Raw genomic sequence first — 24,451 nt, forward strand, 5'->3', positions numbered from 1 at the left:
AGCTACGATTCATTTTTCCTCCTAAAAAGTTGATTCCTCCCCCATTGTTTGTCTGGAGCTGGAGCTGAGTATAACAGGAAGTCTCTAGGAATCCACCCCCACCTTCGCTCACACACATCGTTCAACCAGACAGCTATTTGTAAGTCATGGGGGGCGGGGGAGCAGAAATAGATTGGAAACCACTAGGGGGGTCCAGGAGAAAAAGTTTGGGACCCACTGAACTAAACCATTTAACTAAATATTGGGGTGCATGAACATATTTGAGCCTGGATGTATAATTCTGACCATGTGTGCTGTTGAGAAAGTCTCTTAACTTATTCATCTACTTCTTGGTCCAACGCTCCTAAAAATGGCCTTAAATGGCATAAGGAGGAGCATTGTTGTGATGACATGCTGAAGGCGGAGTGTCGGAAAGTGTTGGAGATTCTTAGAGAGACAGAGGCCCAATTTCAAGGCGCCAAATTGCGAAGTTTGAAATATGCAGCATTTTGATAAAAACTGAAAGTAACAGCTACTTGACTGGGTTATAAAATGGCATTATGTGCCTGGAAAATACACACTATTGTCCCTTGCATAACTATTCCAAAGTGTGAACTAAATAAATAAATCAATTAGAACCCCAAATAAACATGACCAGGCCTCCATGATGAGTGTATGCAAACTCCACTATTCTTCAGTTGCACTGAAATGATTCTTTCATCTGAGAAGCGCCTTTGAGCAAATCAGTCCACCGTGAGAAGGGATTCGACTTTAAACGTCCCTGCAGCAGAAACACAACAGTACAACATGAGAGTGATGCAGGAGCGATCAGTGTGTTGGCACCAACAACAGGCACGGGAATCTGAAGTAAGCCCCTCTGATTGTACAGCGCACCCATCGGGCTCCAGGTTTACAGCAATCATCTATAATCAGTCAGTCAAGTGTTAAAACATGAGGCAAGTTTGGATTGCAGCACCAACACTTCATCCCTAAACTCAGGAAATAAATATGAGAAGCAGGAGGATAAATAATGCTAATAATAAAAATAAAAACCATGGTTCATGTGTTCTGATATCAACGGATTTTCTTTCATGTAATCTGAAACGTTATTTTTGTTGTTGTTTTCATGAATAATTGGTTGTCTGTTTCTGGAGCAACAGACAGAAAGCACTTAAACTGTCCAACCTGTGTGTGACATCATCTTTAAATACAGTATAGTACATCCGGTAAACACTCTGATCGGTTTCCTCTCTGCTCGCCGTCACACCAAGTGTTCCTGCTCTTCCCACTCCTCCGGTGACCCGCTGCCCTCCAGCTGCAGCACGGTGTCCGCTTCGCTCTCTGCCGCAGCCGCCGGGTCAGCTTGGCTGTGTGACCGCGGGTGTGTGTGCTCTTCGTCCAGCGACAGGTCCGACACACACCCCGCGCTCACACCCTCCTCTCTGACGTCTCTGTTTTCCAGCTCCAGGGAGTCGGGCCTCTTCGGAGCCTCGCGGCCGCCGGCTGCGCCCTCCAGGGGCTGCCAGACCGGTGCGGCGGTCCCGTCCTTCTCGGCGCCGGCGTGCGTGTCGGGGGAGGAGTCTGTTTCCGTGGTGGGCGGGGACGGGATGAGAGCCAGGTTCTGGGGGTTGTTCTGGGGGTTGATGTTGTTGTTGAACCAGGCCATGATGTTGTCCAGCAGCTGAGCGCTGGCCGTGGGGTCCAGGGCCTGCAGGCTCTGGGGGTCGCTGGGGGTGAAAGGGCCCCCTGGTGGAATCACCGGGGAAAGCAGCAGCTCTGGCTCCAGCTCCGGCGATGGGAGGCACAGCTGGACAGGAGGCTGGGGCTCGGACCGGGGCGGGTCCAGAGCGTAGGTGGAGGGATGTTCGGCGGTGTAGGAGCTTCCCGGCTGGTAGGAGCGCTCCGCTTCATCCGGATCCCGGCTGTACTCGCCAGGATGGGGGGGGTTATGAGTGCAATCCAGCGCACAGGAGGCAGTGTGTTCACTCTCAGCCGAATAGGAGCCGCAGTAGCTCGGCTCTTTGCTGTCATGATGGGGGTCTGTGACGGCAATCTGATCCAGAATGGCGTGTGGAGTCGATGTGTTCTGGTCCGGCCTGTGGCCGCAGTCGCTGTAAGGAGCAGCGAGCGCACCGCGGCTGCACGCCAGCTCCGGGTCCATGTAAGGAGTGGTGATGTTCCCCAGCTTCATAAGGCTGTCTCCCAGCTCCAGCAGCTCAGCGCTGAGGGTGGGAGGAGGGGGCGGCAGGGGCAGGGAGCTGAGCACGGATGGCTGTGTCGTGGTGGAGTCTGTCCTGTTGGGGGGCCGAGGGGGATCCAGCAGGGAAGCGGGAAAGGAGGGGCCACGGGCTCCTGGAGGGTCCTCCATGTTGAGGGAGTGCAAAGCGACGTCGGCCAGATCACCCGCCGTCCCCGGCCTCCTCTCCGCGCCGCCATCCAGGCCCTGCTCTCTCCGGGACTCCTGGAGCGACAGCTGGATGGCGAGGAGGATGTTGGGGTCGTCTTCGTCGAGGGAGCCCAGGGCTCTCCGGCGACCTTCAGTCCTCTCTGCTGGATCTGAAACGAACGGCGAGAAGGAAATATCTCGGTGAAACGAGGCCTGATGCGCTCCACCGGATTATAAATCGATCTGAGTGATCACGGCATGTGTGTTTCGATCGGACCAGAGTGATGGAGCAATAAAGTAAAATCCTATTTGCTGGCTGTCTGCTGCACTGACAAACCAGTTATATATAGAGGCAAGAATAGAAGTTGCACGAGTATTTGTCAAAATCAGAGAACTGCCCCCTTTATAGTAAACCACTGAGAAACCTGCACAAGATTTAAGCTTTTCGTGGTAAAATACACAATATTCATGTTTCTTTTGCCTTTTTACATTAAAGTTGATCTATTCTGCTTCCTCAAAGAAGTCACTTTAAATCCAAATAATCTGCTGCTGGCCACACCCCCCCCAACTCTACACGTACACGTGAAAATGGCTGCAAATAAGACACACAATTATGAAAAGCATTAGTAGAACCTCCTGCGCTACCGACAAGAATGCAGCATTAGGTTTCTGAATGGTAAGTCAACAAAAAACACTTGTTTATTCCAGTAGCCATTGTACAGTGCATATAGCAATAAAACCAGCTGACCAAACGTGCCGCTGCTCCACAAGTTGATGCCCAGAGCTCCTCTGAGGTTGCTAGGTAACAATACGGCGCCCATTGACTGTAATTTAACGATTTTGAAACGGCTCCTTTTCTAGACCCCCAAAAACTTGTCAGGGTGGTTCTTAAGCACTTAGACTGTTTATAGAAATAATTGAGACGCAAACAGAAGTATGAAAACATACAAAGTGTGAGTTATGCATAACAGTTCCCCTTTAAAACTATAAACCTCAGAGTATTTTATAGAGCTCTTATGTCATAACCAACAGCACTCCAAATTTGGAGGTGGGGTGAAACTTTCAACACAGCAAATCAGGCCTTTATGGAGAGGCATAACAAAAGCTATTGTTGAAAGAAAGTTGTAAAATGTTCCTGTGGGAGATTTAGCAAACACACATGGATGTAACCTACCACCTGCTGTGTAGAGCTGATTGAAGGACAAACAGAGAAATAAATACAGAACTGTCATGGCAGGAAACCTGTTTGGAGGCTGCAGAAGACTTGAAACTGGGGCGAGGTTCACCTTAGTAGGACCACGATTCTGAGCACACGGCCAACCAGAGCTAAATCCAACTAACATTTTGTTGCTAGACCTGAGAATTAATGTTCATAAATGTTCTTCATCCGACCTGATTGAGCTTGAGTGGTTTTACAGAGAATATTTATGAGCAAAGCTCCAAAAGATCACTAAAAGTGTTCACTCCGCTTTACGATTATGCACTACTTTCTGTTGACCTTTCGCATCAAACTTTCATCGAGTACATCTTGTGGTTCTAAGCTCACTAAAAGTGAAGAATTCAGGTGGATAAAATGGCAGAGAGTGTGTGTTAAAGCTGCAGCCAGACCTGTGTTATCGCTCCTCCTGCTGGTCTCCGGCGTGTTGCTGCTGCTTCTGAGGTTGTGCAGACTCAGCATGTCTCCTCTGCGTCGCGGTCTGTGTCTGCGCCGGTACTGGATGTCAGCATAATCCTGCAAAGAGCCGTCGCCGCATTAGCCCATTACAAACCAACGCCAGAGCAGGTGTCTCATAAAGTAGTTCATAACGAGCAGGCGTGCAGCCGCAGGGGAACAAAATATAGGCCATGCATTTGCACTTTGTGCCAGGGAACTATGGTACGTTACCTGCGACTGTCTCTCTCTGTGATCTCCTGCTCCCAGCACAGAGTGACGGCTTCCCATCTTAACACACATAAGCACACTATGTCAGCTGCAGTCATGCTGTAGCAGGACTTCATGCAACGGCAGGTCAGTAGCGGTAGGCTTAGGAAGCATGAACGGAAACGTTTTTTGGCAACTACCTCAGGTGATGCAAAGCCAAGGTACTCCCAGTCCCATGATCCTCCAGGGTAACTGCAATACAGATTCATCCAAAAGGTTCCCACATATTTTGCAAAGTTTCAGACTTAATGGCTAATTTCAAAATAGAAAAAGTTTGATATGAATTATGGCAGACATTTCTAGGTGACGAGCTTTAAATATGCAGAAAAAACCCAAACAATCCCCCCCTCAAAAAAAAAAAAAAAGCAACAAGTACAAGACAGGAAGGGGAATAGGACACATGGGAGAGAATGTACAACAGAGGAAAAATATCTAAGGAAGGACAAAAAAAGACAAGAAAGGAAGGAAAGCAAGACAAGAGTTGGGAGGAAGGAGAAAGCAAAGAAAAGAAGGAAGGAAGAGATGAGTAACAAAGAAATGACACAGACAAGGATGTGATGTAGGACACAGGGAGAAGGAAGAAAAAGGACAAGATAATAAGGGAAGTGGGACAAGGAGGGGGAAAGACAAAGAATAAAAGAAAGGAGTAACAGAACAAGAAATGGAGACAGGGAGGGCACAAAAATGAGAAGAAAGACAGAAGACCACTAGGAAAGTAAGAGAGGAATAAAATAAGTAAGAAAGGATAACCCAGAAAAGAAAGGAAGGGTGGACACCAAGATGGAAGGGAGAACAAAAAGAAAAAAGGAAGGAATTGAGGACACAAAGAGGGAGGAAGGACACAAAAACTAAGTGAGAAGGGCAGAGGGATGGATGAAAGGTAAGGATAGAAGGAGCACAGGAGGAAGGAACAGAAAGACACAACGATGTTTGGACAGAAAGGAAAAACACAGAAACGGGAATAAAGAAATCCAAATATTTTGCCATGCTCCTACTTTCCTAACTAATATTTATACAGGCCTGTGTAGCAGCTCCATGTTCAGTGAATTTCAGATTAAAGCAACAAGAACGACAATGTTAATAAGCAGATTTGTCGCTTACTTCCTGCGAGGCGGATCGGGAGAGTCGTTGGGAGCGACGCCGCGGGCCACCGATGCCAGGAACTCCTGCCGCTTCTGCTGCACCAGCCGCGCTGCGCTAATTATTTTGTGCCGCGGCGTCCTGAGGTACGGCCGGTTGACCTTCTGAGCCAGATCCTCCACCACCATCTCCAGGTCCGTCTGGTGAAAACAAGGGGGACAGGATGAAAAAAAAAAAGAAAATCTCTGAAAGGTTTCCCCGTTCCGGAAATTAGCCAAGAGTACCTGCATGAGTTCAAATATCTCCTTCTGTGTGCTGCCCTGCTGCAGAAAGAAGCCGTACGGGTAAGAGCACTTCAGCACGCGGCGCGTCTTCAGCAGCTCGGTCACGCCGTCCTCAATGAAACGGGTGTCTGGAGGAGTGCCCTCACCTGGAGCCGGACAGATACGCTGTAACTCAAGAACGTTCGTCCAGCTGGTTCCGCTGCTTAGGCAGGATCCAAACGGGCAAAGTTCAAAGACTCACGGCTAATGAAGGCTCTGCTCAGCTGCTCCATCTTCTCTTTTGCCGTTTTCAGCAGCTTCTGCTCCAACTGACCCACAGAAAGGGAAAGGATGCACAGAGAGCATTTAAACATGAAAAGCACAGCACATGGAAGTGCTGATCATCGAAGCATGCGCTTAGTACCTTGTAACTGTGTTCGTGGTTCTTGAAGCGAGTGTAGTAGTGCATAAAGCGGTCCAGCTCCTGGAAACTTTTGTGCTTCTTTTCTGCCTGGAAATAAATACATAAAAATACTCGATGTCATTAGTAAATGTGCGGTAGTGTATTAGCACATTAAATTATATGAGGCGTTCGGACATCAAGTCCCATCAACGCTGGATATGAACCAGGATCTCGGATCGTTTGAACGCTGCTGGATCGTGGGAAACTTTAAGAACAAGCATGACATTACTTCACACTTTGAATCGGCACTTAGGCTTTCTTTGCCATTTTCCTGATTTATCTACGCACCGTGCTGCCTCTGCTTTTCAGGCACGTATACCTTTGCTGAAAAGTTACGTGTAAGTTCGCTTCATATTATTTAAATTATACTATATATATACAAGATATTTTCCCTAGAAACTAGACCAAAAATGAATATCTTTGATCTAATTTTGTGTTTTTGCAGTGTGTACTTTTATTCTGGTTTGAGAGAAGCCTAAGCAAATCTTTTTTTTAATAGGTGACAAGTGATTGTTTTGCTAATGTGGATGTAAATATGAGAAAGGGAAAGCATACTGTGTGATGAAGAGCCCTGTTTTACGGAAGAAGATTAGGGCCACTGGAATAAAAAAAAAAAAAAAAACAGTTCTGACTTTAATCTCAGAATTCAGAGAAAAAATTCTGAATTTGACTTTAACCTCAGAATTCTGACTTTTTTCTCAGAATTCTGAGATTAAAGTCAGAATTTTGACTTTTTTTTCCCCATTATTTTTTAATCCTCTTCCGTACTGTTTTAAGCTGAGAAGAAAAGAGCGTTTTTGTTTTTTTTTTTTTTCTACCTCCACAGTCATCTCTTTGGACTGCTCTTCTAGCTGCTGAATGACCTCATAGCGAGTGCAACGATAGTAGCCTCCCGTGGACGAGCTGTGCTTCTTCCACTCCTCCAGGCATATCCAGCAGAAATCATATTTACACTGCATGGAGAGAGAGAGAGAAAGGCAACAGCATTTCTTTAATACAGAAATACAGAGTTCGGGTCTCCAAGCAAAAATGTACAAAATTCTAGACTTCGGAGTTCATTTTAGAAAATAAAAAACAAGAGTTTGCCATGATCTGGAAAAGACGTTTCCAGACTCTGTATTGAATCCTGTATAACCCACATAACCAGAGTCCTAAACTCTCATCATACAATTAATCAAAACGTGTCAACAAACGACAAGGCGGATCAGAGATTGCGCAGCTTACTTTGGCACATTGCATGTGGTTGCAGCCCTCATTCTTCTGAATGGGCGACTTGCAGTTGGCACACGGTTTGGAGTTGGTCAACAACCACAGGCAGTTAGCGGCATCTTCGTACGCCTCGCTCACTCCTGCCACTGTGGCAAAAATCACACGTTGGCGACATTTCTCCTGTCCAACACCAGCATTCAGGCAAACAAGTCAGCAAATGTGAGAGACCTCAACACCTGTCAGGCTGTTAAAGAGATATATTGGAGACTTCCTGGTGGAAAGATCTGACAGCTGCAGTAAAACCGACTTGTTGTGGTTCAAGCTAGAAAGATTCCTGGTGACTGAAAGTTCCCGGAAAAAAAGATTGGGGCTTACATTCCTCAGGCTTCATCTCTGTGACTTTCTGGAGCCAGTTCCTCCACATCTGACAATCACACGGCTCGTGGGCCTCGCCGAGGCATTCCCTGCGGACACAAGGGTAATAAACAGAGCTGAGCACAGAGAAACCAGCACAAAACCGGCTTGTCACTTTAAAATACAACAGAAAGAGGGGATAACATTTCTGCTTTTAGCTTTTCTGACAGTGTTAAGACAAATTCTGTGGACTCTGTGTGTGTTTATCCCTGCCTGCAGAATAATAAATTATGGTGTTTACCAGCAGAACAGGTGACCCTTGCCACAGTCGACAGCTGGGGACGGCAGCAGGGGGAAGCTGTGGGGGTCGCTGTCTCCGGGGCCCGGTCTGGTGAGCCTCACCGCTCGCTCACAGCGAGCAGCGGGACACCAGCGGATGGATGGGTTGTTTTCCACAAAGGCCTGCACGCATGAGAGGTTAAAAAAACCCAGAGATAAACGTTGGAAAGCAGAGAGGAAAAGGTTACACAACACTTTAAAAAAAAAAATAAAATACAAACACAAACTGGACGTAAAAAAATCTTTCCTTTGATTCCAATAATCTGAACATGATATTTCTACCTTGATATCAAACTGCAGGTAGCGCTGATCCATCTCTCTAGAAACCACGCTCTCTATCACATGCACAGGAACCAGCTGGTAACACTCGTAGGCAGGGCAGAAGATATTGTGAGCATCGCCTTCCTGAATCTTTATGTTGAGAAACCTGAAGGAAAACAAAAGAAAACAATCAATACGGGCAAAAGATAAGAACACATACAGGGCGCACGCTGGAATTAAAGGCCTTACCCCTCCCAACAGGATCTGCAAAACTCATGACCGCAGGACATGTCGATCGGGTCTTCAAAGACTGAGATGGAGCAGAGGCAGATGCCACACTGCAGGGAGAACGCAGAGAGTGAAGACACAATCATAAGCTGTTTTACCTGCCAGAATATGATAAAACTGTCCTTAAAACAATACTGTTTGCTTCTAATGAACTACATTTTTATCTCTAATGTAAAGTATTCAAAGTTTTCATTTTGTCATGTTGTTACCAAACCCTACCAAGTATTTTATTGGGAATAAATGTGAAGGAGCAATACAAAGTGGTACTGAAGTGGAGTAGCTTAGAAAGTTTTCTAAACAAAAAAAAAAAAAAAATATATATATATATAAAAAAACAAAAACTGAGTAATTAGCTCCCCTGATTTGACACATCGATCAATAATTTATTTTGTTGTTAATTTGACCTGAAAATAGTCGGGGGCAACTCTCTCTGCCGGATTTGCAGCATTGAAAACACGTTTTTACACATTCCTCTTTGCAACATTATATCTGTGAACATTGATCTTCAAGTCTTGCCTCTCCCACCTTTAGGTCAAGTAGTTCATCTGAAGACGTAAATATGCTTTGATGTAAAAAGCGTTGCAGCTCTGGCTGTGTGTTTTGTGTGACTGCCCTGCTGCAAGGTGAACCCCTGCCTCAGTCTAAAGTCTTTTATAGCCTCTAACAAGCTTTCTTCCAGAATTTAGCTCAATTTTCTGTTAAATGTTTTTATGAAAATAAAAACACAGAAAGAAGAGAATAGCAGAAGGGATGCTCTTTGATCTGCTGCTACCAAACCACAAATTTAACTCTTCATGTAAAGGATGGTTTCCATGGCTTCTTGCTGAACTCTTTCCTCGTTTCTCACCGTAGCCAGGCCTTCCTCTCCTGGTGTCAGGCAGCTGTCGGTGGGGGAGGTGAGGGTGAGCGTTAGGGGTGAGCGCGGCGTCCTCGGAGTGCGGGGAGACGGCAGGGTGTCCCAGGCGTTGTAGCCGCTGGGCGGTGGGGTGGGCATGGTGACGCCAGAGCGCTGGCAGCAGCCTTCAGCATCAGACATCCAGGCTTCCAGAAGCTTTTCTCTGTCCCAATCTGAAAGAAGGACATAAACAAAAGACTCTACGGCATCATTATGGAAACATAATTTTAAAATATCATATTTCGCCAAGTCAGAAACGCACCATGCGCTCGAAGCAGGGCTTCAGCCGTGAAAAGAGGAGCTTGCAGCATGTCCGCAGTCTCTACGATCAGCATGTCCTTCAGTCGGCGCAGATCCTGAATCTTCAGTCCCTCGTAAGGCTGGAAGGAGAGAGAGAGAGAGAGAGAGAAAGAAATATTCAGGTGAAAAAAAAAAAATTGGAATGAGGTCAGCTTTTATCAAAAACGAGAAAATAACTGTGCTGTGATAAAACTGGGAAAGTGAAAAAGATCATGAGAAACGAACAGATACGTGGGGAAGAGCGGGAGGGGGGTGGCTGTAGTGGTGGGATGGAGAGATTAGGTATTAGCATGGATTTGGCTGCAGGAATAAAGATCAGTCTGGTATCTGTTGGCAGCAGCTGCTGCTATACAACTGTGCTGGTCCCCAAAGTGCAAGGAGGCTGAGAAACAGGACGAGAGGTCTGGCATGTGCGTGCACTAAGAACCACTAAGCTGTGACCTTCGTTAAAGAAAAACCGCTGCAAAGACACAATTCTGTTGATGAAGTAAAAAAAAAAAAAATCTACGTTAATGTGAAAGCTGTGATCCATTTGGTACAAATCTACAGTTTGTTCTTAGGCAGCTTGTTTACTTTGACGTTATAGCATTTAGCCTGAGAGTCCAATAATTATGATACTTTTTGCGCTTCTATAAACAATTTCTCTAGAGCTGCAATAACTTTGCCTTTAGAAAGCTTTGCAAAGTCATTTTGTAGACAAAATAAATACATATCTGAAAGGTAACGATTAAAGTAACATAAACAAAGTCTATGCTTTGTTTAGTAAAAAAAAAAAAAAAAAAGGAAATATTGTGACTGTCATTACATAATCATTTCAGCCATGTGTGTAGTTCTGAAGCAAAATGTGTCAAGAAAAAAATAAATAAATAAATTCAAAGATACAACACAGGTATAAAAATAACTTGAGCCAGCAGGAAACCCCTCCAGATCTCGTAACCGTGTTCTCACCTCCTTGTATTGCGGCAGGCGGCTCTCGCCGTGTGTGTCTCCATTTGACTGCTGAGCCGAGGCGCAGGAGAAAACCATCTGTGACTCCAAGCTGAGTGCCAAGTCGGTGTGGTGGTGCCGCTCGGCGTGATCGCAAGGCGTCAGCTTGTCCTCGTCCTCCACAAAGAGATCGGCCTCGCTCTGGATCAGCAGCTACGCACCGGGAGAAGAGCAGGAACGCGGAAAAGAGGAGAGATGATAAGAGAGATAAGAGAGGAGAGATAATAAGAGCTCAATGCATGAAAATGGATTTACGTCGGAGGAAACAAGGTGACAAAGTTAAGGTTTCCCCAGAAAACTTGCTAAGCCCGGTTGGTTGTGGCGCTCGACTGTAACTCATCCAGCGGTCAGCTGTGTTTTTGAGTTTAAAAATGTTTGAAGTTGACAGGAAATTTGAAAATATCACTTGATAATTATGTGTTGTTGGAAGATTCATATTTAAACACCAACTATAAAGTCTTAAAAAATGCAAACATTTAAAAAAACTTAAATAAATAAGCAATGCTAAGCCTGGTGGGGGCACAAGAAAAGCCTGGTGGCCCGCCAGGCTTATAATACACCGGGGCAAACCTTTATAGAGGTAGTTGAATATTAAGAAGCATAAAAACTATCTATAAGCAGTGGAAATGTAGTGGTTTCTAATGTTCCTAAAGTTCAATAAATTAGTAAAAAAAACAACAAAGAAAATGATAAACAAAATACTGATGGGTTTTATAATACTGACTCAGTTTTACACACTTTCCACATATTTAGATGTTGAAAAACTTTAGAAAACAAAACATCCTTTTCCTTTCACACCAAAGTTGCACAACGTAAAATCTAAATAAAATACACTGGGCTTTGCGGCTTTACTTTCAGGAAATGTAAAAAAGCTTAAATCTTGTGGAAAAAAGGAGAAAATATATAAATATACTGTCTCAACAGGGTTGGTCTCACCTCCACGCAGCTCTTCATGCCTGCAGCAGCGGCGTAGTGCAGGCAGGTGCTGTGGTGGTTGTCGGTGGCGTTCACGTTGGCCTTCTCGTACTGGCCTCCTTCCAGTCTGGCGCCGGTCCAGCTCAAGATCATCTGTCCTCGGGAGGAAAGCTCATCATTATTACATCTTAAATTTGTGTACACCGCACGCTGCTGTTGGTGCGTTCGTACCTGGAGGCAGTCTGCGCGGCGCTGCTCGTCCCTCTGCGGTCGGGCCAGCCGTGGAGAGAGCGCTCCCTCTGGCAGTAGCAGGATCTGCGGGCCTTGGCACAGGACGTGGAGGCATGTCTCGTTGTGCACGTTGCGCTTGTTTGGGTTGCCCTCTTTGCTGAACAGGAACGACCTAGCCGAGTCAGAAAACAGCAGGTGAAAATCAAATATACGTATAAAAAAAAAAGAAGTTATAAAATAGTGTTGAAGGAATCAAAAAAGAATAATACGGGAAGCAAACAGACAAAGAGTAAGAACAATTCAGGTGTGTGAGAAAGTCAGGATGCTCAAGATGAACAGCAGAAAGCGGTGGGAGAGGCTGTATGGCACAATATTGACTATTTCTGCTCAGCATCTCGGAGATAATCGTCATGCTGGTTGACACATGGGGATTAAATGAATGTGCCTGTTGCAGGAGTCAGGATGTTGCTGCAGTTCTGTTTAGCAAACAGTTTTCCTTCTGCCATTTGTCTGTCAAAACCCCCATTTACTGATTAGAGCCTTTTAGTTGGCACCGTGGTTCTTATTCGACTAAATGGTACAGCTGTAGAAAGCCTGATTATTTTAGACCCTAGCCTTTCTAATCAGAATTTAATAAAAGAAGAAAACAGGATGTGACAGCAAAAAGATAAAAATGACTTAAAATGACTGGGTTGTTTTCTCCACAGACTGTTCAGATGTAAATAGACGAGCCTCACAATGATTATTCTCAGGTCGTATTAAAAATGCTTTGCATTACAGTGACCATCGTTGCATCCAAGTAAACATATTTACATATAAATTTCTTCAGCTGAACAATAAATACTACATTAACAGGCCTGAAGAAGCATATACATATATATACACACCCTATTAATATCTTAAATATACATAATATCTCAAAATTCAGACTAGGAGTGAATTCGGCGCTTTGTTAATTTGTTCCCTCGTTTCACACTGATGTGCTTGTACGACTGCAGATCAGCCAACTTCTCCTGACAGTTAAATCTTTTTTTTATATAAATTATGCTAATTAACAACTGTAAAATCACTTGCATATCATTTATTTCCACTGCATATCATATTCAAGAAGATTACATGTTTTCATTGACACTTGTTTCGGCCAGCTAGCTCTTGCGAAATCAGTGATTATGACCATTGATGGAACTAATGTAATGTAACCAAAAGTGACCTCTGACTGGAAGGTAATGTCCAATGAAATCACATAATCATAGTTCCTTACAGTAGACTGAGTGCTTTACAGAAAGTAATATCAAACCACTGATTGTTAAAGCAAGTATGAGACATTCCCAAAGTTGGAATGACTTGATGTGTGGACGCTGTGAAACGTCACAGAATAAGAGACTCGTTTGTTGACCAAAACCTGAGAAATGGTCCTTTATTTAGGGGTTTAGCTGCCTTAAATAAGCTGACGAGAGTGACTGATTTTCCCATAACTCTCCAAAGGAAGTTTTTTTTTTATTTTAAACCAGAAGACCTCCAGGACTTTGCTGCTAGTAAAGATTGCATTCAGACATCCAAACGAATGCCAAATAAAGCGTTCCAGACAGTCCTAAAATCCTTTGGAGTGCATTCACACCTGTGTTGTCCGCTGCCTAGATGCAATCAGATCCCCAAGGATGGCTCTTAGTGTCAGGTCTGAACGTTCTCAAAGTTTTAAATGTTTTCCGAAAGCGCAGCCCAGCATTTTCCCCTTTCGACCCACTTATCCTGTCAGCCACGAGCCCCTGCAGCTTTGCTCTAATCACAGCACACAGCCAATGCACTCGCACAGTAATAATCGCTAATTATTCCCTCTCAGCTCCAAACCAATACCCCCCACCTCAACACATTTACACGCACAAAAGCCCTCCGCCAAGGCTGAATGGAGTCGAGTCCAACAGGGGACGGCGGCTGGCGGAGGTCACCTTTTAGACATCGAAAGGCAAGTGGTAAATCTGAGCTCCGAGACTAAACGCTTCCTGCTTTGTCTCTCAACAATAGAGGTTAAACATTCTCAATGAGTCGGGGTGGCTATTTACATATTTTCTAAGACTTCCTACTCACTTCTTGTGTAGGAAGGGTCACACTTCCTGAACTGCGCCCTGTTTCCCCGAAATAGTTGCATTTGTTTCACCATCTCAGAGGATTGCATGTCAGGCCGACCCACGGGGCCCGACTGCAGGAGCACGAATAAGAAGGGAGCAGATATGTTAAAAATAATCTGGAGAAGGAAAACTACTGAACCCACGCATGTCTTCTTATATTAGTCCTTATTTTGTCTGAGACTTCTCCACTTGTCTCCATCCATGCGAGCCCGCTGGAACAAAGGAGCATTTCCTCCGATGCTTATCAGAAGCATAGCTCAACGTTCAGCACGCCTCCCTGCCCTATTATAGGTTAGTGGAAAGGAACACAAATAGCACACCAATTGATTCGTCGTGTGCAATGTTCTCAGACACAGACACATTAAGTAACTGTGGTTTTCTCCAACGCCCTCCGCCCACCCCCGCCCTCCAACCTCCTCAAATCCTAAATGCTCCTGCACACATGCAGATGCACAGATAATTGACTGGCCTTTTCAAACAAGCTTCCTGTTCTAATCGTGGAAAGAAAGCCTAAGAAGTGTAAAAAGGAGATAAAGGCAACTGAGGGAAAGATCCAGCTGTCTTGGTCACAGCCAGCAGTTTAATAATCTCTACAGGAGGTACAAAACGCTACAATGATCTCTCAACTCCACATGTGTTCCTTTAGTTTGACCCTGGCATTTTGGCTTAAGACTTAGCAGATCTGCTTTATGTTTCCTGCCTTGACAAATGCTGCCGTCACTCCCGTTGTTGCTGTGCCGGTGCTTGTGTCTGTGTGCAGCGACTTTAATCGAATGTGAAGAAACCGAGACTCCCAACTGCACAATGCAGTGGATTAAAATCTAATAATACTCTTACAGGGGAGCTGTGGAGATTCAGCGTTGCACTTTCATAAAGTAGAGGAGACTCTCAAGAGTTGGCTTGTAAAATATAAGTAAAATCTATCCAAGAGGCAAATATATTATATTAAAGAAAGAGAAAATGAACTCCCCCGCCCCCGACTGCATGTTCTGAGGTCGGTTCTGTACCCGTCTTCAGTTTGTAACCCAAAGCCCATGACCTAATTTATTTTAAAAATCCCTCCGAAACCACAGCAGAGCATATCCATCCTCTTATGTTCATCTCAAACCCATTTTTCTAGAACTGGTTGACGATCAACCTGAGAAACTTTTGTGTCCGTGGTTCCGAAACTTTGGTCAAGGTTCGAATAAGGGAAGCATAATGTCTTAGCAAATCATCCAGAAATCTCTTAGAAACAAGTTAACTTTATAGGTGACTGTTAATATAACCAGCAGAATATTGAAGACAGAGGAACACCGTAGAATCATTTGCTGAGTACTCAGCAAATGATACGATTCGATGCATTTTCAAGATTTTCTGAAAGACTTTAGAGCGACTTTGATTTTGGTGACATTTTGTGACTCTTCCATAGACTTGGATTGAATTAATTGAACTGATGGAAAATTTTTTGTCTCATTCCTTTATATCATGTAATTTATCTATTTCATTTAATTAATTAATTAATTAATTGTAACTGGTTGTTTCATTACATGTAACTTTTTAATGTACATGTGCAACTGGGTAAAAAAAAAGCATAATTTAAGTCATGTGGATTTGACATAAAAGTCAAAGTAGGATTTAATGCATTGATACTCGCGGATGAAAAATCGATACCTTCTGAGGAAAAAAAATTTGATAAATATCGTAGAATCGATAAAATTACACAGCCCTATGGAAGAGTGTCCATTGTTGAAAGAAAGCCACAGGCTTTCTTTCTAGAACTACAAAGACTCATTTGTAGTTCACACAAGCCATGGAGGCGACAACTAACTGCAACTTAACAGGTTAAATTTCATGAAAGCACAATTAGAAAAGCACTGGACATGAATGGCTTGTTTGAAATAATTTAAGGAAGACCGTGTTCTCACTTAAAGGAAATGCAGCGGTACAGCTCGGCTTTCCAAAGCCACATCTGAATGAACCAAAAGTCTTTTTAAATAATCGCCGTCGGAAAGATGAAAGTGGAGACATATGGCTGTAAAGCAGTACACGGTTTTTGGCGAAAAGATGAAAACCACATATTAGCACGTACAACTCATACCAACTGATACGCGCGGCGATGGAGGGGTAATGATTGGGGTTTACCACAGGGCTGTCCTGTAGTCTGTAATTTTGACCTCAATGTGAGGTAATTTTTGTCATGGCGAGAGCTTGACTGAAACTGAAAGTTACTGGACAATTATCTCAAAGACTCTAGAGAGTCGGTCAAAATGTAGTGCAGAGTGGCTGGGGGGAAAAAAAAGAAAGAGTGGAAATTCTGCAACAGCCCAGTCAAAGTCTAAAACTCAGAGGAGGCTGGGAAGGATTTAAAGCGACTGAAAATTGCAGCTTCAAGACTTTGCTCTCAGAGAAGGTTTTGAACCAAAGGGTACACTTATATTGATAGTTGCGTAAACTTGCTTTCTCCCATGAGTGTATTATCAGGTACATGGAGAAACTGCTGCTGATCAATGTTGCCGACAAACTTAGCAGCGCACTGAAATTTCAAGAGCTGTTTTTTTTTTTTTTTTTTGAGATTGGACTCAGACTCCAAATTATCCTTGGAACAAAATTTTATCACAAGTGCTCCCTGATGTCACTGATTATGTTTGAGGCTTTAGTTGGCAGCTTCATATCAGACTAAATAAGATTAGATTTTCCCTTGTACTCAAGGCTGATGCATTTCCTTGTGGACTGCAGTGTCATTTAGAAACTCTGTATGGAAGATAATCTTTTCTATCTAACATTGCAACAAAGTCACTGATGACTCATTGCCTTTTTACTCTGCCTTAAAAATGTAAAAAGAAGAAGTAGAAGAAAAAAAAAAAGATCTAAACAACAAACCTGAGCAGCCGCGTCATGGCGTGGCGGCATACGTAGTGCAGAGGTGTGTTGTGCTGGTACTGCTCTCCGTATGATGCGTTCGGGTCCAGGCTGTCCCTGAACTGAGGGTTGCCCTCATACAGCTGCCAGGCCAGCGCCTCGTCGCCGCTCACCAGCGCCTTGCGGAACTTGGTGGCCGTGTTGCCCATTGCGTCGCGCTTGCGGTGGGCCACCAACTGGGAGCCGTGGCAGATCACTCAATGCTTGCCTACGCCTCAGTCCTCCACCTCCTCCTCCTGTTCTGCCTCCCCCGATCACCGCAGGTCACAATTTAAAGCAACATGGTTCTGCGTCCTCCTTCCCTGCACATAAGAGAGAGACAGGCAGCAGATTGATTGGAGGGAACTGCGTGACACAAGAGGAGGACCAGATTTGAGGTAAGTGGAAAGAAATAGGTTGGGAAGGTCAGGAAAAGAAGAGGGACGGGGGAAAAAAAAAAAAAAAAAAGGACAGGAAGTTTGGGAGTAGAGATAAAGCGAGAGAGATAGAAGGAGAAAAGCCTCAATCAATCACTGCATCGATTGATCAGCTGATGTTCTGCAGCGAGGACATTATCTCACCAGACATAAAAGAAAACAGAGAAGGAGCCAGAAAGGAAGGAAGATAAGAGAGAGGCCCAAGCTAGAAGAGTCGGTTAATGATATCCAAGTTATTGATCAGCAAGTCAGATGATGAAAAGCACTGTCAATATTACCACAGCTGGCCACTGTGAGTCTAGGGGCAAGTAGCTGCATATATTACACAGTTGATACGCTTTCCAGCCACCAAAGGCCTGAGAGTGAGTTTAGCCATGCAGCACTAAAGTACCAAGCCAAACCAGTTTTACTTTCTCTCGCAGGCGCTAAACCCAAAAATCACAACTGTGGCTGCTCCCACAGAGGAGGCTTACACGGTACAGTGATCTGAAAAAGCATCTCTGCGCTTATAGGTTTCTTCTTCTGCTTTTGGAACAGTTCTATATTTCAGACAAATAAATCTTAATAATCAGACAAATATGATCTCTGTGAATACAAAAGGCATTTTTCAAATGATGATTTTATTTACTGCAGGCTCAGGAAAAAGATATCCAAACCAACCTGGATTAATGGTAAAAATGGTAATCTCCCCCTAAACCGAATAAATTTGGCAGCAACCAATCGGTGCGTTTTACAAAGCTTTGGAGGAATTTTGGCTAATTCTTCTTATTAGAATGGTTTTAATGTAGCAACGCTGGAGGGTATTGGAAAATGATCCACCTACTTAAACTCATACCAAAGAATCTAAAGTCAGACTTTGACTAGACCTGTACAAAACCTTAATTTGGTTTGTTTTAAGCCCTTTGGGATAGACATGCAGATTTACTTTGGGTAATAGTCCCACTAGATGATTAAAATAAGCTTTAATTTAAGGTCAGGAAATGATGGGCTGACATTCTCCAACAGGATTTTGTTTTGAGAGAAGTGAGCGCATGATTCCTTCAGATTCATCAAGTCACCCAGTATCAAGTATTTGGGAATATAAAAATGTTTGCCTTTCACATTAATGTTGATTCATGAACATTGACCTCAACTAAAGCAGTTGATGCATGCGGTCCTCAAATATTTCTGATTCTCTTGGAATTTTCTGGATGAGCCCATGTTGTTTTGAAGCAGGCCAGCCACTCCAGTATAAGGGTCATCACAGTTCCACGTTTACTCCATATTTGGATAATGGCGTCCAGCGTGGTTTGGTGGAGTACCAAAGCCTTAGGAATGACTCTGTAAACCATTTCACACCAACAAATGTCACTCTTTTGCTCATTTGAATTTCTTTTGAAATAATTAGCACCATGTACTGCTTTTTGAGATATTTTAGCCTTCTCCATGTTTTCAGCCAGATTCAATTTACTTACCAATTTTGAGTGCGCCCACAAAATTTGGTCATCCCAATGATCAGTAAGGGGGAAATTTCGGTTTCCACACATCGCCGGGTGGCATTAGCTTTCTTTCCCTTAATAAATGAATAGATAATTATTTAAAGACAGCTTCTTTTTAGTCAGTCAGGTTATATTTGTTTGATATGGAAATCTGTTTGATGATCCGAAACATTTAAATGTGACAAAAGCAAAAAAGGAAATTAAATCTGTAAGGAGGGCAAATACTTTTTCACAACACTGCAAATCCTCCCATCGCTTCCCGACAACAGGAGCAACTTTTATTTATATATATTGCAAAAACAATAACAATGGAGCGATGCAGGTAAAAAAAACAACAACCAACAAACAAACAAGCAGCATCTTTCTCTGCTCACATGTTGCATATAATTACCGTCGTTATCAACGTGTTCTGCTTCGCTTCCTTCCTGATCCTCCCCACCTCTCCCTTTTCCTCACAAACAGCTAAGCCCGTCTTGAACGCACACGCAGCGACGTCCCGTAATGAGCGGAGTGTGTGACGAGCGCATGAGTCTGTGTGTGTGTGCTGGGCTGCTGAGGGTATCATTACAGTCTTCATTCTATGGCCATCTGTCTGGCCTTCACAAAGAGCCCACTTTTTTTTAGGCTGGCTACAGTTGGCCGCTGACTGCCCGGACTTGGGAACATTTGAATAACGTGGATGAGTGTCTCACCCCCACCCTCCTCTGCGCTGACAGACAGCGAAAATGTACGCTGACAGACGAGACACAAGGGTCAAACAGAAGCAGATAAGACTGAGAATGATCCCAAAACACTTCTGGATTCTGTGTTTTTGTGCAAAACCCAAGTACTGAAGTGGGCTGCAACAGTTAATGGGTCTGGGTCAGTCTGTCTGCTTCCCTCCTTTTTGTGTGCACTAGTTTACTTCCAGTTCACTTCACCTCTGTGCATATATCTTGCCTGCCTCTTTTACTAAATAAGGGCAGGAAGTCTGGTCAAGAAGGAATCCTGGAATTCAAAGGATTACATGTCTTGAACTTGGCAGGCTTCCTGTTAAGTTATCCAGTGGTGTAAAATCTGAGGAAGACGTCATTTAGTGGTCAGCTGGAGCTGAAACATTTGACTAATTTCCTGTTAACTAGACGTTCGTCTTTTCAGTTTTAAATCCAATTGAGAATGGAGGTCTGAACGATGTCGGAAAAATCCACAGTAATGAGTCTAATTTATTCCAGAGTGCTGCACAGGCCTCGTGCAAAAGGACAACTAAAACACTTAAGTTGCTTAGGAATAGTAAGAGATTACAGAGCAAGAGAAAAAAAAATACTCAATTTATTATGTCAGAATAATAAACTTGTGAAAGACTTTACATCGTAATCTGATTAATTGATCAAATGCAGACACTTTTGTGGACAGTGAGGGTTGGTTACCAGTATCAAAGTTTAGGTTTGAAAACAGCAAAATTTTTTCCATGTTACGGTTGTTGTCCTTTAAAGTTCTTTTAATGAGACGCCAGAGAAGTTGCCATAGTAACCAGAGTTTTTCTTGGTCGTATGCTGGGTGGAGTAGGCCTACGGCGCCCTTTCTCCATGCGTTGCTGCACACTCAGGGTAAGTTTGCTGAAATATGTTCCCCCATATTTAAAGAAAAGATGCTTAAGTTGTAAAAACGCAAACAGCACAACCCATAACTTTCGTTAGGGTAACAGAAACATGTACTTGAGAATGTGGCGGTTATAACACATTCTCACTCTTACATATCCAAAGCTTTTACAGAAAAATAAGTTATTCCTAGTGCTAATGTAAAATCTAACATTCTGTTGGTTAAATGTAATAAATAAATGTTAGAAATACATTCTGGGTATTTATTTTTTTTTAAATGTTGATACCTTAACATAACATTTCACTGTGCAAGTAATGTTAAGCGGATTTTAGCTGGTTAATTAGTCGGGCCTATTTACTCAGGCATGCAGCTGGCTGCTTAACAGACATGTCGATTGCAGCCTGCCATAAAAACCATCATTCGCCCTCTGCAATGCACAGTGTACAGTAACACCAGTGTATCAGAAGCAGCATTGCTTTCTACAGAAATAATTTGGGTTATATGGTTGAATGAGACCACAAAGGCCAGCATTTACTCCGCGACATACATCAGCATCACCGTTTCCCTGTTGCTAGTTCACTAATGCTACTTCCTTGACCCACTTATGACAGATAATGTCCACTGCAGGAATACTTCAAAAGTGCTGCAGTTTTGCTGACTGTCCGACTAATTCATCTAGCCAGCTTGGCTCTTGTCAACCTCACTCAAATGCTTGCCAATTTCTTTTTCCTGTTTCTAACAAATCAACTTTGAGAACACAATGCCCACTTGCTGCCTTATAGATCCCAACTGCATAGTAATGTCAGCACCTAAGTGGTGTGAAACTAATAAGCACTTTGGTTTCCAAGACTGGACTGTCTATGTTGTTATCAAGTGGAAACATCTACAAACACAAGAGTTTGTCTTTTCTGTAAGCAAAGCAAACCTTTCTCTCAGTAAGCTAAAAAGTAAAATGCAGCAATAGGCGGGGGAGGGAGAGGTCTGTATAAATACAGGTTGTATATGGCTAAAGAAACCTCTGATAACTCCAGTCCTTTCTCAGGTTTCCCATTATAAAGACTTTTACTTCAATTATAGCAGCATTGAAACTGTAACTTAATAAAACCTTGGTGTTCCTTAAAACCTGAAACCACCCAAGGTTTAGGAATAATTAATCCTTTATGAACTAACAATACATTTATTCAAGGTTTTTATGTACTCATACAATAACACAACATTGATGTGTGATTTTGATTTTAAGATATAGTTAGGAGAATAACAATTCACTCTTAGTGAAATCAATAAATACACCAATAACAACTGCAGGAGGATGAATGGTTCCCATCATCTGACACACATTAACTTAGTTGGAGTAGGTATTGTTCCGCTGCTGCAGGACAAAGTCTGTTTGTCCAAACAGACAAAACTTGTTGGAGTCGGACACAGAAGCAGCTCTGATGACACACAGAGCGACTTTTAGGGAAATTAGCTAGGTCACAGTGTATCAGTTAAATATCCAGGTCATACCTCGGGTGGTTATCCTCCGAAGTGTGTCAGCATGAAATGGAGCACCAAACAAACAACAGCCGACTTCTCTCTGCATGTGTTTGTCCATGCGGCCCCTCGGTCTCCCCCCCCCCGCCCCCCCTAAACGCTCCTTTGTTTCAACCCGCTGACAGTTTGTATGAATCACCAACCAAACAATGGAAAGGTGGAATACATACTGCGAGTTATGAGCTTCATCTTCGCTCTAACCTGTTTTCAGTTCGTCTGTTAAGAGAGGGTGTTGTGGTGAGAAACGTTACCACCCAAAAACCAGCAGCCAACCTCCGTGTTGTTACCGCGGCTAGCCAGCTGTCTCTCCGTGTTTCTTCTTCGGTTAAACGTTAGCGGTTTGTGTTAGCTCCAACTACCAACACTACAGCTGGACTGCTTCTACTTACACGTTTGGAAACTGGCGGGCATCAACAGCCATCGTCTTACAAATGTCATTCGCTTCTCCGGCTGCAGTTTCCCTCAACCATCCTCTCAGCCATCGGACCCCGGCGGAGGACGATAGTGAAGATGCTGCTGACAGCGTAGAGGCGACACGGACTCTGCTCCAGCTTCACTTTGTTGTTGCTAACACAGAACAGACCGGATACAGTGCGCAGGCGCAGTTCTGACAACGATCCCCACTCCGCCCCCCAGCACCAGTGACGTAATTGTTGACGTATCGCTCTGGGGTTCCGCCCACTGACTTTCCCAGTGGGCGGAACCCCAGTGGGCGGAACTTTGCGGTTCCCCAAACAGACCGCTGACTAAATTACACCAGATTTTAAGGGGAACAGGACAAAATATATTTTTACTGTGGCGTTGAGTAACAACATTTACACCAAACATTCAGGCAGTTTAACAATTTTTACAAAGTAAAGACGACAAAGTCGTCTTCTTCGTCTGTAAATTTTAATCGCAGTGTAATAGCGCCATCTGCTGTACTGAGGTGTAATCCATTGAATATAAAATCACTTATTTACACCTGCAACAAAAAACAAAAAAAATATTAAACCTTCTCATTTAATTGTGTATCCTTTTGATGAATTATAGAATATGGTTCAAGTTTAATTGAAAGTAGTCTTACATTCATAAAATTAAATCATCCAACTTTTTATACAGCCTTTTCCATCGGAGAGATGTAGCAACTGGTTACAATTACTCTAATGACATTTTGAATGATATCTACTTTGGCTCAATGTATTACAGGGTAGTTTTACCAGTAATATTTCTTAATATTTTGAAGTATTGCCAATCTTAAGAAAAGTTTCTAGCTGCTCTCCCCACTGTCAGTAACTTCACTAAATGAAGAACAAGCATATTGTAACAAAAATGCATCACGCATGGACACACACCTACAGTTTATATTAGAGTGAGATTTTTATTTTTACACAAACTTTCTGGTTCTATTGGTATTTTCTATCTCCTGAGCTTGTTGTGCGAGGTTAAGGGAAAAAATACAGTAAACCGGATATATTGTTACCCGAAATACTTCATTCTGTTCTTACATGTACCTTAACTACTGTAAGTATTGGTTTCATGAATATTAGAAAATATATCTAAACCTCTTTACAATGTGAGGAATTAACAGCAGACAAATATACAAGTATTTTTTGTTAAAACATCCCCATTGCCAACATTATCAAACTTTGTGGAACATCTGACAAAAAAGGAAAAAACTCCTACTTACATAGATATATTTAGATGACTTTAATTGAATGATAAAAAGTACAGATCATTATAAAATAAGGTGAAATATTTTTACCATAAATGCACAAGTATCAAATCTTCATTTACCATAACTAAACAAAACAATTACCAAAGTAATTTAAATTTTCACAAAAGCCGATTTTTGGTCCCAGCGTCACGTCAAACCTTATCTGACAAACATATTTACAACCTCAAAATGTCAAGGATAAGGTCTCCCAAAACCGAGAACGATGGAATGTCTCTCCTTTCACTCATCCTCCAGACAGCAAATGCCCAGGCGGCAGGCCTCACACAGTGCTGCCTCATGGGGCTTGGTCCACACTTTAACAGAGGATGTCGAAGAAACATCGTCGCTTTCCTCCTCCCCGTAGCAATTTTTGCGGATTTTGGAAAAAAGCCTGAGCAAAGCATGTTCCACTTCTTTCCTGTTGAAACCTGGAAGATCATATTCCCCGTCCTGACAACGACGACAAGCTTGACCAAAAGGTCGCATTATCACCGTACCCCGGCCGTTTCGCACCCGGTAGCGGAACAGCACCACCGCTCGAGCCGAAGGCCAGGTCTTACGACAAACTCCGCACTGGAACCTGGGGAAAGTCAGATGATGGATGCAGACTTTAGATGCATATTCAACAAAACTTTTTAAATGGTGCTTCTAAACGTTACAACATATTCCCTCTGATAAAGAGTAAGTTTCTGGATAACATCTGTAGATAAATCACATCCTGTAATGAACAACTGTAATGAACAACTTGCACAGTTTCTGTGATATAACTTGTATAGTAATTGCAACTAAAAACTAAACAGAACTAGACAGAACATCAAATGTCTACGATTGGCACATTAATATCTTATATAT

General features: G+C 43.3%; 3 protein-coding genes across 4 annotated transcripts in view; 1 reads left to right on the forward strand and 2 right to left on the reverse strand.

Annotated features, from left to right (window-relative positions):
• Positions 1-1,045: 1,045 nt before the first annotated feature.
• On the reverse strand, positions 1,046-22,549 carry LOC103472378 (ankyrin repeat and IBR domain-containing protein 1-like). 2 transcript variants are annotated; one of them, XM_008421991.1, is made up of 21 exons: positions 22,293-22,549; positions 16,860-17,200; positions 11,872-12,043; positions 11,662-11,793; positions 10,687-10,878; positions 9,701-9,818; positions 9,391-9,611; positions 8,505-8,593; positions 8,277-8,421; positions 7,957-8,117; positions 7,677-7,765; positions 7,317-7,447; positions 6,911-7,045; positions 6,054-6,140; positions 5,892-5,958; positions 5,651-5,796; positions 5,388-5,566; positions 4,427-4,478; positions 4,251-4,307; positions 3,974-4,097; positions 1,046-2,535 (listed from the first exon to the last, which is right to left on the reverse strand). In XM_008421991.1, the coding sequence occupies exons 2-21, from the start codon at positions 17,045-17,047 to the stop codon at positions 1,241-1,243; spliced, it is 3,780 nt and encodes a 1,259-aa protein (XP_008420213.1). In that variant the 5' UTR covers positions 17,048-17,200; positions 22,293-22,549; the 3' UTR covers positions 1,046-1,240. The 2 variants fall into 2 exon arrangements, with proteins under 2 accessions (XP_008420213.1, XP_008420214.1); XM_008421992.1 differs by lacking the exon at positions 4,251-4,307.
• The window catches only part of fam83hb (family with sequence similarity 83 member Hb), a 29,586-nt gene continuing 25,415 nt past the window's right edge, over positions 20,281-24,451 (forward strand). Inside the window, exon 1 of the mRNA XM_008421988.2 lies at positions 20,281-20,378. The gene's annotated coding sequence lies outside the window, so the exon portion shown is untranslated. The remainder of the gene's footprint in view (positions 20,379-24,451) is intronic.
• LOC103472377 (receptor-transporting protein 4-like) overlaps positions 22,894-24,451 on the reverse strand; it is a 3,095-nt gene continuing 1,537 nt past the window's right edge. Inside the window, exon 3 of the mRNA XM_008421990.2 lies at positions 22,894-24,179. Coding sequence (XP_008420212.1) covers positions 23,840-24,179 — 340 coding nt within the window. The 3' untranslated portion in view covers positions 22,894-23,839. The remainder of the gene's footprint in view (positions 24,180-24,451) is intronic.

This window comes from Poecilia reticulata, linkage group LG11 (assembly GCF_000633615.1).
Source record: "Poecilia reticulata strain Guanapo linkage group LG11, Guppy_female_1.0+MT, whole genome shotgun sequence".
NCBI classification, from domain to species: domain Eukaryota; kingdom Metazoa; phylum Chordata; class Actinopteri; order Cyprinodontiformes; family Poeciliidae; genus Poecilia; species Poecilia reticulata.